Below are 20,140 nucleotides of genomic sequence, written 5' to 3'. Positions count from 1 at the left end.
GTAGTTATATTTTGATGATTTTAGCTTTAAAAAATTATGATATGATTGCTAATATTATTAATTTGTTACATTCTGGTTATTAAATCATTAACTAGCCATTGACAGTGAAATGGAAAATTAACATGAGATGTTATGTCATCAGTTTAAACAAAAATTTTAAGTTAAATTATACAATTAATTTTTACTTTTAAAATGACTAAATTAAAAATATAATTTATTATTATTTAGTTATGAATAAGGAAATCCTTTTATTCCAAAGTTAACAATATACCTTTAATTAATTTGTTTTAAAATATAATAAATAATTAGAATAATATAGTGATAAATGAGCACGCCACATTGAAATTGTTTCCTTTTTAGCTTCAAATTATGATTAGTTAAAATGAGTAAATATATTTAAAAAAAATATAAAGTCTAGTGTGATTGTTTTGTAAAAGTTTGGAGCATGTTGAAATCCAATTTTGCACATATATACAATATAAGGTTATGTTCAAAGTTCAAACTATGGATTTATACAGAAAAGGTAGTATTCATAATTAAAACATTTTAATCAAGTAAAAATATGAGATGAGATAATTTCGATCATATCAGTTGGTAAATTTAATTGCTCGATCGCCCAATATATTTTAACTTTTTTTTGAAAAAAATAAAATAAAATTTGTGGTTACCTAAATTGCCCCTCTTCTTCCAAACTTGGCCGACTGCTTAGTTATTGTGCTCTTTCCTTTTCAGATCTCACCATCTCTCCTCTGTTACTCCCTTTCTTCAATTGAGGCTCAAACCAGCACCTCACGGCCAGAACGACGTCGTTATTGACACTCCCAGGTCAGCCTTACATCTCTCCCCCTCTTTCTTTTCCTTTCTCTTAATTGGATTCCCTCCCATATTCAATTATCATCTCTAGCTTTTGTTGAAAACGATAATTAATATCCATAATTTACTTTCTCTACTCAACTTTAATCTGGGTTTATTTTATTTTCTCCATTTTCCCTTTTTCCCACTGCTTTCGACGCTACTTAAACCACCATGTTTGAAGCATGAGTCTTTTTTTTCTTTTTTTATATTAATAGATGGAAGTTGAAGAAGAAAAAGAAGCTTTCCCTAGTAATAATGATTGCTTAGCGGAGGGAAAATGCGACGGCCAGATTCTAAAAGAAATAAATAGTGAACCCACTGAATCGTTTGATGTTCAAAATAGCTTACCCGAAGGAAAGAAAGAGTTTGTTGCTCCAGCTGTTGGAATGGAGTTTGAATCTTACGATGATGCTTATAATTATTATAATTGCTATGCTAAGGAAGCCGGGTTTCGTGTTAGGGTTAAGAATTCTTGGTTTAAGCGGAACAGTAGAGAGAAATATGGTGCTGTGCTTTGTTGTAGTAGCCAGGGTTTTAAAAGAATCAAAGATGTTAACCGTCTTCGGAAGGAAACTAGGACTGGTTGCCCTGCTATGATAAGGATGAGAGTCGTTGACTCAAAACGATGGCGGGTGCTTGAGGTTACACACGAGCATAACCACTTATTAGGTGCCAAAATTTATAAATCTGTTAAGAAGATGGGCTCCGGAGCAAGAAGTAAGTTGCAATCGAGTTCTGATGCTGAAGTGCAAAAGATCAAGTTGTATCGAGCATTAGTGATAGATGCCGTGGGTAATGGGACTCCGAACTGCAATGCAACAGGAGGTAGGAAGTTCTCTGATCACCCACATCAGCTCAATCTTAGAAAGGGTGACTCGCAAGCTATTTATAACTACCTTTGCCGTTTGCAGCTGACTAACCCGAACTTCTTTTACTTGATGGATTTCACTGATGAAGGGTGTTTGAGGAATGTATTCTGGGTTGATTCGCGATGTAGGGCATCTTGTGGCTATTTTGGGGATGTCATTTATGTTGATAACACTTGCATGTCAAATAGATATGAGACTCCCCTTGTGGCACTTGTTGGAGTAAACCATCATGGCCAAACCGTGTTACTGGGTTGTGGCCTGCTTGCTGGTGAGACAGTTGAGTCTTATACTTGGTTATTCAAAGCATGGCTTACATGTGTGTCAGGACAGTATCCTCAAACCATTATTACAGACAGATGCAAGGCTTTGCAGACTGCAATTGCCGAGGTGTTCCCCAAATCTAATCATCGCTTCAGTTTGTCACTCATAATGAAAAGAGTTCCAGAAAAGTTGGGAGGATTGCGTAATTATGATGCAATTAGAAAGACATTTGTTAAGGCAGTTTTTGAAACACTTAAAGTGATTGAATTTGAAGCAGCCTGGGGATTTATGATCCAGCATTTTGGTGTCACTGATCATGAATGGCTTAGATCATTATATGAAGATCGAGCTCGGTGGGCTCCAGTTTATCTAAAGGACACATTTTTTGCTGGACTATCTGCTTCGAGGCCTGGTGAGAATTTAAGTCCCTTTTTTGATAAGTATGTGCACAAACAAACCCCTTTAAAAGAGTTTCTTGATAAGTATGAATTAGCATTACAAAAGAAGCACAAGGAAGAAACTCTTGCTGATATTGAGTCAAGAAATTCCAGCCCTGAATTGAGAACAAGATGCTCCTTTGAGTTGCAACTCTCCAAGTTGTACACAAGAGAAATTTTCAAGCGGTTCCAGTTTGAGGTAGAGGAGATGTATTCCTGTTTTAGTACAACACAGTTACATGTTGACGGGCCTATAATAATATTCTTGGTCAAGGAGAGAGTGTTGGCTGAAGGAAATAGGAGAGAAATCAGGGATTATGAAGTACTTTATAACAGATCGGCTAGCGAAGTTAGATGCATTTGCAGTTGCTTTAATTTCTATGGATATCTATGCCGGCATGCATTGTGTGTGCTTAACTTCAACGGTGTTGAGGAGGTCCCGTCCAAGTACATTCTCTCACGATGTAAAAAGGATTACAAGCGCTTCTATGTTCCAGACCAAGGTTCGTATAACGTTGATTCCATTGATCACATGCAATGGTTTAATCAGTTGTATAGAAGTGCCTTGCAAGTTGTGGAGGAGGGGGCAATATCTTTAGACCATTACAAAGTTGCATTGCAAGCTTTTGAAGATTCATTGAATAGAGTTCACGTGGTAGAAGAAAAGCAAGATTAATAATATACATTGTGAAGGTACAGGGTTTTTATAAATAATGTTGGTCTTCCTTTTCCTTTCTTATGGAACCATCATTTGTCATCAAGGTTCTAATCGTTTGCTGCTTTGTGCAGAGCATTAGCCCAAGTAGTATAGCATGTGATGTACATAAATTGATCATATAATTGCATTAGTGGTAAAGGATTTCCCCACCCTCATTTTATCCTTGATAGATATAACTATACATAGCATTGTCATAAAGGAAATTGTTGATATTTGATCATGTGGGGGGTTTAATAAGAAATGTATGTTCCTTGCAAGTACTGGAAACATGGAGTGGTTTCAATTGTCACCATGAAATATTTCCTTGCAGGTATTTAAGCCTTTGAACAAAAATAAAAAGATGCGTGGTTTGGTTCATTATCAAACTTGGTTTGTGCGTATCATGCCAAACTGCATGTGAGAAGTCACAGGCACATACATGAATGTGAAAGGGGTACAGTGTATGCTGAGAGAGTTAATATTGATATGAAGTTTCCATTAAAAGATTCTTCATATTTGTGAGTTTTTGTAAAGCGATGCAAGGCGATGTTCTGTTTGAAGAAGTTTATGAGGTTATGAGAAGGCAGAATGATGTCAGTATTTTCGTGAATTAAGTAGTAAATAATCACATTAATTTTACAAACCAATAGCACCGAATGAAAGCATTAGAACCAAACACAAATAGTACCACAAGACCAAGCAGCTCTTTCCCTCGTTAGAACTCTCTGACAGGAAAGGGAACCTCAAATGATGAGCCTTTAACATTCCGTTTGAACATGTTTAAATACATTCTGCACAATGGGGATCTTTGAAATTGGCAAAAGAAAGAGATGGAAATGAGTACAAAGAAAAAAAAAGGAATGGAGCTCAGAATCGCTTAACTCATCAGAGAAATCAAGAAAGTGTAAGGACCCAACCTTAGTCAAAGCAAATAACCTCACAGCTCCAAGGTTGCACCAGCCGGGAATCGAACCCGGGTCTGTACCGTGGCAGGGTACTATTCTACCACTAGACCACTGGTGCTTGCTGAAAGTAAAAGAATGTGTTGTTGATTTTCTGAAGTATAACAAATATAATCCATAGAGGTTCAAATGGTAAATTCAGTTAATATCAAATTGAACACGTTTTTTCAAACTTATTACTGAAACTGAACTAATTTCGAATTTTGTATTTATATTAGACTTATGGATGGATATATAATATATTATTAATTTTGATTTAGAACTAAATTAATTGATAACTAAAATTTGAAAAAAAGCTTGAATTCGATTTAATAAAGACCCTAACAATCCCTCAGTGGAATATTGCTGCCCTAAAGCAACAGAATTGCAGGATTTTGGATTTAGAGGGTCTGATTTTGTGGCAGCTAAGCAAAGGGAAACCATAGCATTGGCAGGCTAATTAGGGTATTAATCCTTAAATTTTTTAATATTTCAAGTTTTCTTTTCCTGAATATTTTTATTTTTAAGTCCTTTATTCTAGAGATTAAGCAAAGTTCTTTTAAGCATTATGTGATATTGTCTTGTAATTGTTATTTTCTATGTTGTTTTAACTTCTATGTAAAATTCCTTGGTTAGTAACCCCGATTCTAATCTTACCTTCACAAGTGTATACATTACCTGTAATACCCTTAACTCGTATCCTTTACCAGATTAGGGTTACAAAGCATTACCATATAATCAGAAAACATTTAACATCATAACATTTAGTAAATTAAGAATATTATAAACCATTTAATCACATGCATTTTATCCCTAAATCGAGCCTTCGATACCCTGAAAATAGCTTAGAAGCAACATAGGACTAATTTGAAACAATCCAAAAGTTTTAAGAAAAAGATGTAAAAATTAAAAAACAGGGGTCATAAGGCCGTGTGGCCAGGTCGTGTGAAATAACCTTAGGCCGTGTAACATTCGAACAAGGGACATGGGACACGTGTCCTTACCTGTGTAACTCACTGAGTTGCCCCACACGCCCGTGTGTCAGGCCGTGTGCTAGGCCGTGTAACTCACTAACTTGATAAACTAAGAAACTCTCAAATGACACACGCCCGTGTCTCAAGCCGTGTGAACCCAAAATTTACCTAAAATCAAACCATTTCAAGTCTAATTTACACCAAACCATTCAAACCATTTGGGCACACATTGAAAGGGTTCAAACATCATTCAAACATACATAAACATGTCATTTCAAACATCCTAAATCACCTAACCAATATGCCATTCAAAGGCACCACAAATATACAAAAAAATTACACACCAAAACAAGTCAACATTACCTCATTTATGCATAAAGACCTAGTACATATATGTGCCAGAACATGTCACAAATGACCCATTTTCAAGCCATCATCAACATACCAAAAGAACTTTATTTACAAGCACTTGATAGTGACCAAAAAGATACAACTTAGTGAGATGTTAAGGTTCACCAACCAAACATAAAGTTTAAAATTTTAAACATGCCAAAGCAACCATTTACACATCCATAAACTATCAATACAAAGGACCTATAAATACCATTATTAACCTTGGCCAAAATATTCAAAAACTACCGAAATGATTGCTGAATAGTGTGATAAGTCTCCGACGAGCTTCTAACCGATCAAGCTTCTGGTAATCTATAAAACAAAGAAAAGTAACTATGTAAGCAACGGGTGCCTAGTAAGGTCGTATAAACTAAAACATAACTTACCATGTCATTTGCACAATTTATAGCATTACTATAATATTAACCAAAACCATAAGCTTGGCATAAGCCTATACAAGCATCAACAACTCACAAGTTAGTATACTTGTCCATGAATCAAATGAATTCAACCATAAGATATGTAGTTTACCATATGTAAACACATCGTTTAGTTCATCAGTACTATTATAAGATCATGATTCATTCCATTGACATACTTACCGTTTCATTTCCTTTTCTTACCCGTTGAACCATCTAGAATTACATCAGATACTTAGGAAAGCTTACACATAGTGTGCCTTTACATATAATCGTAACCTTTCCATTACATCAATGCTCACACGAGTTGTGAAATGGGCCTACTCACACGAGCCGTAGGTCGGGATGTAAGTTACACGATGTTGTTCACACAAGATGTGGAGAATCCGCAACAAATGCAAGACCTTAACCATCAGTAGGACATTCAAGATCAACACCCGAAACATGAAATCCCTAATGACATGTCATTTGTATCTTAAGAATTCTTAAGGTTCAACCGGGACTCGATATCCGTCAATTTATCATAGCATGAATACATTCATTTATTGATTCATTTACATTAAAACAACATAGTAAAAATTCAATTTAGATAACATTAAAACGATTATAGTTCACACGAACTTACCTCGATAATTAGGAAAGTAGTAGTATAGTCGAACTAATCCGAAACTTTAACTTTTCCACGATTTAAGTTCGATTGTGATTTATCTTAATCTAAATAAATAATTTCATTCAATTAAGTACTTTTAGAATTCAATTTAACCCATAATTCATAATCTATGAAAATTACAAATTTACCCCTAATATTATAACTTTTCACAATTTAGTTCTTAAGCTCATAACTTAGAATCTAACCATTTTAACCTAAATACAACTTAACCCATATTGCAAGGAACCTTAAAGCAACTCATATTTATAAAAATTCAAAATAAAACCCATGAATTTATACTTTTAACAATTTAATCCTCATTTATAATTTCACTAAAAATCACTTAACAAAACATGAATATTTTACAACAAGGATTCATAATCTATCAACTAACATAAAAAATCATTCAAAAACATCCATGAAAAGTCCCTCAACCTTTAACAGTTTTACAATTTAACCCCCGGGCTAACTAGATTAAGCTAAAACGAACTTAAAAACATAAAAATCATTAAAAACTGGGCACAAAAACCATACCATGCATCAATGAAAGCTTGGCCTAATGTTCTCAACCTAAAAATGGTGATTTTTGGTAATAGAAAGTGAAAATGGAAGAAGATGATAACTTTTACTTAGTTTATTTTAGGTTTATTTACTAAATTACCATTTTACCCTTACTAATAATAAAAAATTTCATTAAAACCATGTCCATGCACATCCACTAACACCTTAACTGGTATATTTACCATTCAAGTCCATTAACTTTCATTTCCACAGCCATGTAGCCCTTTTAACTAATAGAACTCAACTTTTACACCTTTTACGAATTAGTCTTTTTTACTTAATTAACTATTTAAACTTCAAAATTTCTTAATGAAATTTTAATACGACCTTAATATAATCCTGTAAACATTAAATAAATATTAAAATAATAATTTACTCGTCAAAATTGTGGTCCTAAAACCACTATTTCTGACACCACTAAAAACGGGCTATTACATTACCAACTCCAAGCTATTCAGTATCGTGGAGGGCAAACATAAGGGAAGTGGGATTGTTCGGCAACTTGGGGTGGACTCTAAGGATCCCAATATCCTTCTTTAAGATTGAGAGAATAGTGATTCATTTTTCGAACGAGATCCAAACAATCCAGATTCTAAAAGTAGAGCCAATGGTAGAGAAGTTCAAAGTAAGTATCAGCTCTTTACTGGTGCAAGGACGAGAGGATTTGAACCACAAAATGGAGTTTCTTTCGCTGCCGCTATTGGATTTTGATAAGGACTCGATGAGATTCGAACGTTACTTGGGGTTACCACCTTATTTGAAACTGATGACTATGCTCGTATGGAACTATAAAAGGGCTCATCACCCTGATTTTGTAAAAACGGTGTGTGAATTGGTTCATCATCACAATCCTTAGATCATGGTTATTATCGAGACAAAATTTTAAACCAATGAATTCTTGCATATTGCCAATATGCTTCCTTTTGATGCATGGAGGGATACGATCACCATAGGACGGAAATGGGGTATTTAGCTCATTTGGCGATCAGTTGTTGTTACATTGGATTGTCTATGCGATACCGAGCAAGAGATTTATGCAATTGTGAAGGTAAATACTACTAACTCTCATTGCCTTTTATCAGTAGTCCATGCTAGCCCTAGATTATATGAACATAGATTTCTTTGGCACAATTTAAAACTTATAGAAGATAAGCATTGATTGCCTTAGCTTGTAATCAGTGACTTTAATGAAGTGATCTCTAACACTGCTAAACTGGGTGGGTTACCCCAAACTCATAACATAACTAAAGAGTTTTGTGATTGTTTCAACCACTATAATCTCATTGACCTAGGTTTTAAAGGGCCCAAGTTTACTTGGTCCAACTTTAAAAGCTTATCAAACTTAATCCAAAAAAGACTTGATCGTTAACCTGAATTGGCATCTCCTACACCCCGACGCAGTGGTCAGTCACCTCCCTCACACTCAATTGAACCATTGTCCTATCCTAATATCCTTATATGAACCTTCTAGTAAGCCAAGAAATAACCTTTTGTGTCTTCAACTTATGTGGCTAAACCATCCTGACTTTAAGCATATAGTTGACAGCTTCTGGGTTGGCAACAACTCATCTCTAGTAGAAACGATTGATTCATTTACAAAGTTTCTTTCGACTTGAAACAAGACAACCTTCAACAATATGTTACGTAGGAAGCAATGACTCTTGGCTAGAATTGTGGGGTAGAAAACACTCAAGTGGAGAATCTAAATAACTACTTACTTGAACTCCATAAGAGTTTAGAGAGAGACTATAATGACATTCTTACAGAGGAGGAGTTATTGTGGGCCCTTAAATCTAGGGCTAATTGACTTATTGAAGGTGAAAGAAATACAAAGTTCTTTCACTTGACCACTATAGTTCGAAGAAATTACAATAAAATTATTTGCCTAAATTAACACAGTGGCAAGTGCATTACTGAAAGAAATGAACTTGGATCACTTGTTCAACAATATTTTTTTGAGCTTATTCGCTACTTTTACAGTGGCATCAACCTTCAGCTCCTCGGTTAATGAGTTAAGTTGGACACGTCTATCGTCATTGGATATTTAAAATCTATACGCGGAGGTGACTTTGATAGACATTGCTAAATTTGTTTGGTCTTTCAAGCTAACAAAAGCACTTAGGCCGAATGACCTTCACCCTTTCTTTTACCAAAGATGCTGGCCACAGGTGAAATGCAAAGTGGTTTGGATGGTCCTAGAAACCTTCCAAGACTCATACATTCTGGAAGCTTTAAATAAAACATATTTTTCTCTTATTCCCAAGTTTAAGGAAGCGACCTTTATTTCCAAGTTTAGACTATTAGCCTATGCAACACGACTTACAAAATCATCACAAAAATCCTAGTAATGCAGATCTGACCATTGCTTAACAATATGATTTCTCTCCTCCAAGGTAGTTTCTTTCTTGGTCGCTAAACCTTCGATAATGCTATCATTGTTCAATAAATCATAAATTCAATGAAATGATTCAAAGGAAAGAAGGGTTCTGTAATGGCCCAAATTTGAGGTTATCGGAACAGTGGTTTCGGGACCACAAATCCGATGAGAAAAATTTTATTTTTCTTATATTTTTATGGTCTACAATTTCACAAAATGATTTCGTGAAAATTTCGTTCGAAAATTTCGACGTTTGGGCACTCAATTTAGTCAAAAGGACTAAATTGTAAAAGTGCAAAAGTTGAGTTCTACATGTTAGATGTGTCCAATTGTTATGAAACTTTAAATTGGAGGTATTTATATGGTAATTATACCATTGGTAACTTGGTAGACAAAAATGGACATGAGATAAGTGAAATAGAAAATTTTTAAGTTAGGGGCAATTTGGTAATCTAGTAATTAAAATGAATTAAAAGGAAAAAGATGACAAATTATGCTCATCTTCTTCATATGAACGAAATCAGCAAGGGGAAGCCATAGTTAGGGTTTTCAAGCTTCCAAGCTCCATAGTAAGTGATCCCAAGCCCCGTTTTTAATGTTCTTTACGTTTTTGAGATCCCGGTAGCTTAATTTAGCTTATTCTAGCAATAATTTAACCTAGGGTTTATATTTGGAAAAATACCCATAGGTGAAAAGTGTTTATTTTGATGTTTTATGATAGAATATGAAGCTATAAATTATGTTAAACAACTTTTGCTGAGCGATTTTAAGTGAAAACGAGTAAAACGACATAATCGGTAAAAATACCTAATGTTCATAAGTACATGTTAGAGTGGGAATTTGATGTTTCCATAGAAGGGAAAAATGTTCAGAATGTTATAAAACATAAGAATAAGAGATGAAGTTTAATTTCCGAGCCTTGGGGCAAAAATGTAATTATGTAAAAGTTTAGGGGCAAAATTGTAATTTTGAAAAAGTTAGAGTCGAGGGCTGTTTTGATGAATGTGATTATTAAATAAGTTAAATTTACTATTTTAGATCAAGAAGTACGAAACTCGAGGTTAGACAAAGGGAAGAATAAAGTTGAAGGCTAAGTTGGTGAATTTGGCTATAATTGGTACCGAGGTAAGTTTACGGTAAATAAATGCAATATTTCAATATTTATTATCAATGCTGTTATTTTCCAGCAACTATGAATTTATTTTATGAATTTATTTGATGATGATCTAAGCATGAAATGATAGAGAATTAAAATTAAAAGTCCCGTTGATACATAAGGATGGTATCGGATACGAATGTCATGACATTTGGGTAAAGAGGTCCCATGTAAGACCATGTCAGGACATGGCATTGGCACCGAGATGAGAGGTCCCATGTAAGACCATGTCCAGGACATGGCATTGGCACCGAGATGAGAGGTCCCATGTAAGACCATGTGCAGGACATGGCGTTGGCACCGAGATGAGAGGTCCCAGTAAGACCATGTCGGGACATGGCATGGGCACCGATATGAGAACATCCCATGTAAGACCATGTGCGGGACATGGCTTTGGCATGTTATTATCAAGAGACCCGAGTATCCTTATTATTCCAATGTAGCTCAACGGGCTTGTAAACAATTATGTTCATGAAAGTTCGGTTTAAAGCATAAATGGCAAGCTCGGTAAGTTATAAGAGTTAAGAACTTATTATACTATCAATTGATGTTCAACGATGCAGCAAGAGTTGAGTAAGTTATGCACACAAGTATTCTAAGTAAACAAGTAAGAGAACTAGTATGAGATTAACTAAAGAGTAAACTAGAGATATAGACATTGAGTTTAATTATTTAAGTTAAATATTGTTATTTATTTGCTAGTAAACTTACTAAGCTTTATGCTTACTTCTTTTATTTCTCTTTCTCTTATAGTATTGCAAAGCTACTTCAAGGATCCTAAAGAAGTCGGAGATCGTCCACACTATCAACTACAACTGCTCGGTATTTTATATCAAAACACGTTTGAGTTATGGCATGTATAGGGATTTAGTTATTTTGTATGTTTGTAATGATGATTTTGCTAATGAGTGATGTGTAAGTATTTGATGATGTATGGTCATTAAAATGGTTAAGGATGAAGGTGTTTGTTGTTATGAAAGATTAGGTGATAAATTATGCATGGAAATCATGAAAGGATAAAATTTTGCAAAGAAACAGAATTCAGGCAGCACAGTGACGTGAATTTGAAAAATCACCCAAGATAGTATAAAATGAATTAGAGGGTTAATGATATATGGAATTAAATCTTGTTGAGTCTATTTTCATAGAAAAATAACGGTGTAGCAAAAGGAAATTTATATTTTAAGATATGTGAATTTTAGTAAGATAGGGTCAGAACTGTTTTTGGAGTCCCCTGTTCTGAGTTTAGAAAATAATTACAAATTTTACAAAAATGGTTATGAGTTGAAATTTACATGCTTAGATTCCTTAATGAGTCTATTTTCTGTATAAACAAGTAAGAACTTCATATGAAAATCCTACAGTGAGAAAACTTATTTTTAGTAACAAGAGGTCAGAATAGTGGAATGGTGAAACAGGGGAGACTTTAACTAATAAACTGTACTAATTGGCTGAACCAAAAATTCTAAAAATTTTATGGTGAGTAGATATATGAGTCTAGTTTCATGGAAAATTTACGGAATTAAATTTCGAGTTCTGTAGCTCAAGTTATAATTAATTTAGTAACTGCTGCGCGATTGGACAGATTTGCTGTAAATAGTGAAATAAATTTTCAAACCTAGTTTTTATGCTCCGAATTGGTAAGATAAGCTAAGTAATGCCTCGTGCTCGACTCCGGAAACGGTCTCGAGTAAGGGGTGTTACAGGTTCGATTGTTATCAAACTAGACTTAGAAAAAACTTACGATAAATTTGAGTGGGACTTTAATCAAAAAGTCTTGGTTTTCTTTGGTTTTCTTATTAACTGGATCAAGTTGATCATAAGTTGCATCTCGACTACTTCTACCACTGTCCTTTTAAATGGCTCCAAGATTCATCCGTTTAAACCTTCTAGAGGAATTAGACAAGGGGATCCTTTTTCTTAGTATATTTACATCTACAAATTGAGAAAGAATTCGAAAATAATGTTTGGATGCCTATCCGAGCCTCCAAGAGTGGACTTTCCTTTTCCTACCTTTTCACCAACAATATTATTTTGTTTGCTAAAACATATAGGAAAATCTGGATTTAATTAAAAGGGTCCTAAATGTCTTCATGGATGGGTTAGACCAAAACATTAGCTTTCACAAATCAAGAGTGCTTTTCTCCTCGAATTGTCTGGCTTCCACAAAGGAGTGGGCTTCGAATTCATTGGGAATCATAGAAGCGAAATAACATGGAAAGTATCTTGGTTTTCCTATTAACTCCAAGAGAGTTACTCGTGGAGAGTACGATTTAATTATTGAAAAATTTAGGGGCAAACTGAGTTCTTGGAAAGTGAATCTCCTATCACCGATCGAGAAGCTTGTACTCATTCTATAACACCGCTCGCTTGACCCGATCTTTAGGACTGAGCTACGGAGTGCTACAATACAAAACAAAACAATGACAAACCCTTTAACGGACAACATGAGACAAAAATTTGATAATTCAATCATATCAATCATTCAATATAATTTAAAATATTTCCTGAGTCTTATATGGGCTTACATAAGCTCTAAATTTGACCCGAGATTGAGCAATAACCAAACTATAAATAATTCAAAATTTTAAGACAACATCATGATGTGACTTCTTCCACATCGAGACGTCACCAAACAGTCTATCATGTCATGACATCAAACCACTTAACGTCGAAACAACACAAATTGTTGGCCGACATTGCGACAATGGGAGATCGATGTTGGGATAATGAATCTATTTGATGGAAAAATAGGCCATTTGGTGTTTGTTTTGAAACCAAATCTTAAAGGTAATCAAAAGAGTGGAATTAGTAACATTTAGACCTATTCAAAACATCGAAAACCATGCCAAAACATATCATACATCCTCCTCCTAAAGATCTAACCAATATGCCACATTGGCACCAATACACAATAATGCCATATGAACCATTACAAGCCATACAAGTTACTTATGCCAATCATATCCAACTCACTTTGATTTCCAATCCACATATGTATACTATATAACATCCAATCCATGAACATGAGTAAATTTTCATTACCATAAGAGTTCATATTCAACTATGTTTCAAAACATGCTTAATATTATAAACAACTTGACACTCCTAAGTACATGCCACACTATTGAGCTTAAATGAGCAAAAGTCTACCGAGTCAATAGAGGAATAGTGTCATCTTTGTGAAGTCTGATCGATGAATCCGCAAACTGAATATCTACAGAGAAGGAAAACAACAAGGTAAGCATTTTAAATATTTAGTAAGTTTAAAGGTATTAAAATGATAAACTTAACTTGATTCATAATATAACTAATCAAACTAAACAACTCGGTAGAGTTTACCTAGCATGACAATCACAACCATAAGGTGAGCTTAAATACCAAAATCCATTTCATAACATATCAATGCATACATTTGAGTGGTCATATATGAATGCCAAAGTTTAGTATTCAATTCATACCTAAACTCCATACTTGATCATCAAATATATTTCGAAACATTTATATTTCTTATTTCGTATTACCAATATTACCCGATGAAACTCGGTAAACAAGCTAAAAAACACATGTACAATTATTATCAGATGCTCGTTCAAGCGAAACATATAATCGTGTCAGGTTACCCGTCCGGGCTAAACTATTATATCGACACATCAAAGAGCTTGACTAGAGCTATATATATACATGTCAGGTTAACCGTCTAGGCTAAACCTTTAAAACAACATCAGGTTACCAGTTCAGGCTAAACATGTGTCACATGTATCTTCGAGTCCGTAACAAATGCTGGAGCTCGAAACCATTGAAAATCAACCTGTAACCATGTGTACAACATGTTTACGAAGTTTCATCAAGGTCATTTCTATCATATAAGTTCATACTTATCCTTTTTCAATTTAATCCAAATCTCACCCGTTAGTATTAAATTGCAAATAATTTAAAGTTTGACAAATCATATATTGTAACACCCCAAACTCATTTTCGTCGCCAGATTAGGGTTACAAGGCATTACCGATTATACAACTGTTCATACATATAAATATTTTACTTCAAAACTCAAAATTTTAATCACATCAATTGTTCGTAACATAATCACATATTAAGTCTTAAAATCATAACATTTCATAATTAAAACATATTCGACATATATCAAACATCTCATACATAGAACATATAACCAAACAACTATTTCATTAATCAATATCAACCTATTTTACATTATATATATATATATATATATATATATATATAGTCAAATTTTCAAACCAATTAACATATCTCTTAGTCATACAATACATATGCTATATAAATACATAACCAAAATCATATTGAGTTAAATATGATAATCGAATATACCATCATATAAATAAATATATATATAACCCATTCCATACCAAACATGAAACTATCAATTTAATAATAAAATACCAAATCCCAAACAATCATGACATAAGCACAAGTATTCATTTAACTCATCATTAGCGAATACCTAAGTACATAATTAACCAAATAAATCCATATCACATTATTATATATTCATAAACTTATAAAACCATAAACTAAAATTATAGACTAATTATCAAGTTAAAATATACCATTTTACTAATTATAATAAAGTGATCAATTCACAACCAACAAATTCGTAAGCTAGAACATTAATCAAACTTATTACTAGTGAATACTAACTTGCATTTAATTCATTATTTAACTAATCATATACCAACACGACATGTTTATAATATAATCATGAAATCAAACTAATTCGTTCTAATTCATAAATACTAATGCCAAATCAAATCGTGTTTATTACACTTATTATGCATTGAACCAAAATATCACAAAAAGCCAACTTGTTTCTTACTAATTCGGCTAACAAAATTAATCTGAAACACTTATTATAATGTCGATTAACAACCAAAGTTATATAGCCAATTCACATTCAATACATAATCATTGTATCAACTCATGCCAATCCACACAATAAAATCATACAATATACCTCACAATGCCGAAACAAGTATACAACCACCACACATTTTATAACATAAAACACACTTCCAAAACAACATTAAAACATGATCGAATACACACAAGCCATAATATTATCATTCAGCCATTTTCGCATGGCTTTATATATATAAATAATTTCAAAATTCAACCAAAACGAATACTAGCCTATACATGCCATATGTTTAAAATTTTGAACTTTCAAAATACCGAGATAGAGGTCGATAGTGTGACGGACTTCCTTGATGATCCCTGAGCTCGTAACCAACTTTCAAAATCTAAAAAAAAAAACAAAGAGCAAATACACACGGTAAGCTTTAACAACTTAGTAAGTCATAAGCAATGGAAACATTTAGTCATATACAAAATTAATATAGTCAAACCGAAATAATCTATTAATAACCCAAGTACATTTCCAAATTATAATTTCATAAATCAAAACATTTAAATTTTGCATAAATTCTCCTTTGACCGAATACCCATTCAAATATCAGTACACTTAACCATTACTTTTTATAATACATTTACATCATTAGGCTGAATATATATGTATTCACATATACTATCACATAATTTGCATTAACATATAACATTATACCATCAATTCAACACTCAACTTACCTTATTTTTTATAACTTAGTATGAGTACGTACCTGAGCCTTTTTAGCTCAATTTTACACTCGATCTTAACATCTTATTGCCCGTTGAACCATTCGGAATTAAAATGGATACTCGGATAATCGAACATTTCGTACAACGCCATCGTCCCAGACATGGTCTTACATGTAATCACATATCGGTGCCACTGTCCCAGACAGGGTCTTACACGTAAATCACAAGTCGCTGCCAACGTCCTAGACGTGGTCTTACACGATAACACATAACACATATCCTAGCTATTCCTAAGGTTCGTACGGGACTTTCGGACGTTGTAACTCGATCGAATCCATCTCGTAAACATATTTCCTAAGCTTATATGCACTCAGCCAATACATATTTATATTCATAAATTTCAATTCAGCATATAAAATTTACATATATTCAAAATTAACAACATTTATATGCTTATCGACTTACCTCGGATATCGACGGACGGAAATAAAAGACTATTCGATTATTTTTGTTTTCCCCCGATCCAAATCCGATTTCTTTAGTTCTTGATCTAAACATATTCAAATTAAACTCATTCAAACATAATTCCATTCAATTTAATCCAAAAACACATAAATAGGAAAATTATCATTTTCCCCTGACATTTAACACTTTTTACAATTTAGTCCAAATTGCACAAAACACAAAACATGCAAAATTTGCACACATCATGCTTAGGCCAAATCTTCCTCATGCTCATACAAGTCCATGCATTTCATTTGTTTCACATTTTAGTCCCTCAAAATATTATTTTCATAATTTAGCCCAAATTACTCAAATTCATCAAAAATCCAAAGACAAAACATTTTAATCTTTCACATATCTTTAATAGTTCATCATCAAACAACAAAAACCACAAGCTATCATCAATGGCAAAACACAAAATAATCATCAAATTTAAAAATTAAAACACGGGTTTTATAGTACTCGAAGCAACGATCAAAAAAACATAAAATTATCAAAAACCGAAACAAAAACATACCTTGATTGAGCTTAGCAATGACCAAATGTTTCAAAACTCTCAAACCCTTTTACTTTTCTAAGTTTCGGTGGTGGATGAACACAAATGACAATTAATTTGTCTTTATTTTAACTAATTTATCTTTTATTTGACAAATTACCACATTAGCCTTTTTATTTTCATTTAAAATCCACTATCTTAAGGCATTTTTGTCCATCCAATATTCATATGGTTTAATAATAAGATAAGGACTCCATATAATAAAAGTCATAGCAACTAAATACCTTTACATATAGCATTCTAATTTTGCATTTTAAGCGATTAAGTCCTTTTTATCAAATTAGCACACAAATAGTAAAATTAAATCATGAAATTTTCACACATATTAATTCACAAATTACAAACATAGAAAATAATATTTAAATATTTTTATGACTCAGATTTGTGGTCCCAAAATCACTGTTCCGATTAGGGTCGAAATCGGACTGTTACATATATAAATTCACAATATAACATACATATGGATTTAAACATAAGTACACCATATGAACTTACCTAGAGAAATTGGCAAACAAGTTAAATTATAAGGACAATTCGATAATTTTTATTTTTTCCCGATTATTCTCAACCTGATTCAAATCCCAATCAATTGAAGGACTAAAGTTGAATTTTTCAAACCCTTATTTCTTCTTCTTTTGACGGCAACGAGGGTGGAAGAAAGATGATAATGGTTGTTTTATTTTAACATTTAGCTTTTATATTAAAATTAACTTTAATTAATTAATAATTATACTAATTAAGCTTATTTAGTTAACTTTAAACCAAATTAACTTAAGCTAATGTATTACATCATCATCCACTACCAAATAACCATTTTCTTCGGGCTTTCCACTACTTAAAATCTATAGCGATTAAACTTTTACCACTTTTACGATTTAGTCCTTATACTATAACTAACTATTCAATTAACAAAATTATTGGACCAAACTTCAATTAAACTTTATACTGACATCGTAAATATTAAATACTGATGTTTACGGACTCACTCGTCGAAAATGGGGTTCCAAAACTACTGTTTCTGACACCATTGAAAAACTAATTATTACACATTTAGTCTACTATGACATCAATTTCAAACTACTTTATGCAACGTTGTATGCTCCTGGCTAGTACCCTTAAACAACTAGATCGTATTAACAAAAGCTTTCTATGGGGAGGGAATGAATAGGGAAATAAACTCCATCTGGTCAATTACGAGAAAGTCACCCGTCCCGAAGATAAACGGAGGTTTGAGAATTGCTTTCGATAAGAACCAAGCTCACTTGATCAGGATAGTATGACGCCTCATCCAATAGCATGATAAGTTATGGGCTAAAACTCTCATGGCAAAATACCTACTTGATCCACGCAACCCCCAACTTTTAAAGAACACATCGATAACTTTGAGGTCCTTGAGAAGGATTTACACTTATAGAGTCAGGATTGAGATTGGTGGCGCATAATGGAAGATCTATAATTTTTTAGCATGAAAATTGGACGGAAAGAGGACCTCTGAAGAGAGCAATACAAGAAACTATGTCGTATAAGGAAGATTCTTGGACTCTAGAGCAAGTAAAATCTAAATGGGATACCCAAGGACTGAGTTGATTACCTCCGGAACTCCCAAGAGATTTAATTGACTCCTTTCTGAGTACGCCATTCTTTTGCAACACCAACAGTTGGGATTCTCTCTACTGGAACCTTACGAGTTTGGGTTCCTTCTCATTAGCGAGTGCCTATTTGCTTGCGCTAGGAGCATTATCCGACGTTCCTTAAAATGGCGAGACTCTGGAAGTCTATTTGGAAAGCAAAGACCCCTCCAAAGCTTAAAGTGTTCCCATGTGAGTGTGGACTTCAAGCTTTCCCTACCAATCATCTACTACATGGCAGAGGGATGAATGTCCTTTTCTGCTCCAACGCCCAAGAAGACATCTAACACTTATTTTGGGAATGTCAGATTACAAATCAGTTCTGGGTTATCATTCTTAGGTCTTCCCAATGTCAATCGGTTGTCTTTAACAACTGGATTGATAGAAATCTAACATCCAACCAATGGGCCAAGTGTGACCAAATCCCCTGGAGTTTGTTGTTTGCATTTACACTTTGGGAAATATGTCTCTCACGTAATGCTTTAATTTTTGGTAAGAGACGGTCAAACATACACTTTGTAGAGAGAGTGTTTTCAAATGCTGGAGAATACGTGGCTATTTCTTCTTTGATGAAAAAGAGAGTGCTCCCCGAGTTCATCCTAGTATCGTGGAAGCCACCTTCGAGAGGAGGATTCAAGTTCAACACAGACGGTTCATAGGTGGGGAACTCGGGAAACGCTGGCTCAAGGGCCCTCATCTGAAACCATAACGGGGATTAGCTGATAGGTGGCCTTTGCTTACATTCAGAGCGCAACAAGTGTAGAAGTGGAATTAGGGGCTCTTAGGGATGTGCTCATGCTAGCTAGAGACCTAAACGTTAGAGATATTGAGATTGAAGTAAATGTTACAACTATTATTCATTTTATGGCTAATGCTTCTTCTACTAATCTTTATTTATCGCCCTTGATTGATGAATGCAGGATGCTCCTCCGTATTATGATTTCTAAGCCTATGAAGCATATTTTTCGGGAAGAGAAAAACTTCTTTGAGACAATGCCAAATGGTTATCTTTGTTTCGGACTATTCTTTAAATTCTCTATTAATATCAATTCCTTTCCTGAAAAAAAATTAAAAAGGATTTAATTTAAATTTCATAACTTTACAAAACAAATGAATTTAGTGTATTTACTCTCCTCATTGTTAAATAGATCTCAAAATTAACAATGAATTTATTTGTTTTAAATGATAGCTTTTATTAAGTATTTATTAATTTTATTAATTAACATTTTTTTTATGATTACAAATAA

At 33.6% G+C, this 20,140-nt stretch overlaps 1 protein-coding gene, 1 long non-coding RNA gene and 1 other non-coding gene across 3 annotated transcripts; 2 read left to right on the top strand and 1 right to left on the bottom strand.

The window, feature by feature from the left end:
- The first annotated feature begins 659 nt into the window (after positions 1–659).
- LOC105776727 (protein FAR1-RELATED SEQUENCE 6) lies at positions 660–3,400 on the top strand. The gene is made up of 2 exons (XM_012599590.2): positions 660–825; positions 1,071–3,400. Exon 2 carries the CDS (start codon positions 1,071–1,073, stop codon positions 3,096–3,098), a length of 2,028 nt encoding a protein of 675 aa, XP_012455044.1. The 5' UTR covers positions 660–825; the 3' UTR covers positions 3,099–3,400.
- A 671-nt stretch (positions 3,401–4,071) lies between these two features.
- TRNAG-GCC (transfer RNA glycine (anticodon GCC)) lies at positions 4,072–4,142 on the bottom strand. Its single transcript has one exon. It is a non-coding gene; the product is annotated as a tRNA-Gly (tRNA).
- A 5,818-nt stretch (positions 4,143–9,960) lies between these two features.
- Positions 9,961–11,522, top strand: LOC128033701 (uncharacterized). Its single transcript, XR_008189679.1, has 3 exons — positions 9,961–10,002; positions 10,472–10,558; positions 11,343–11,522. It is a non-coding gene; the product is annotated as an uncharacterized LOC128033701 (long non-coding RNA).
- Positions 11,523–20,140: the final 8,618 nt, after the last annotated feature.

Source organism: Gossypium raimondii, chromosome 10, assembly GCF_025698545.1.
Source record: "Gossypium raimondii isolate GPD5lz chromosome 10, ASM2569854v1, whole genome shotgun sequence".
In the NCBI taxonomy this organism is placed as follows: domain Eukaryota; kingdom Viridiplantae; phylum Streptophyta; class Magnoliopsida; order Malvales; family Malvaceae; genus Gossypium; species Gossypium raimondii.
This window is presented reverse-complemented; position numbering and strand designations above follow the sequence as displayed.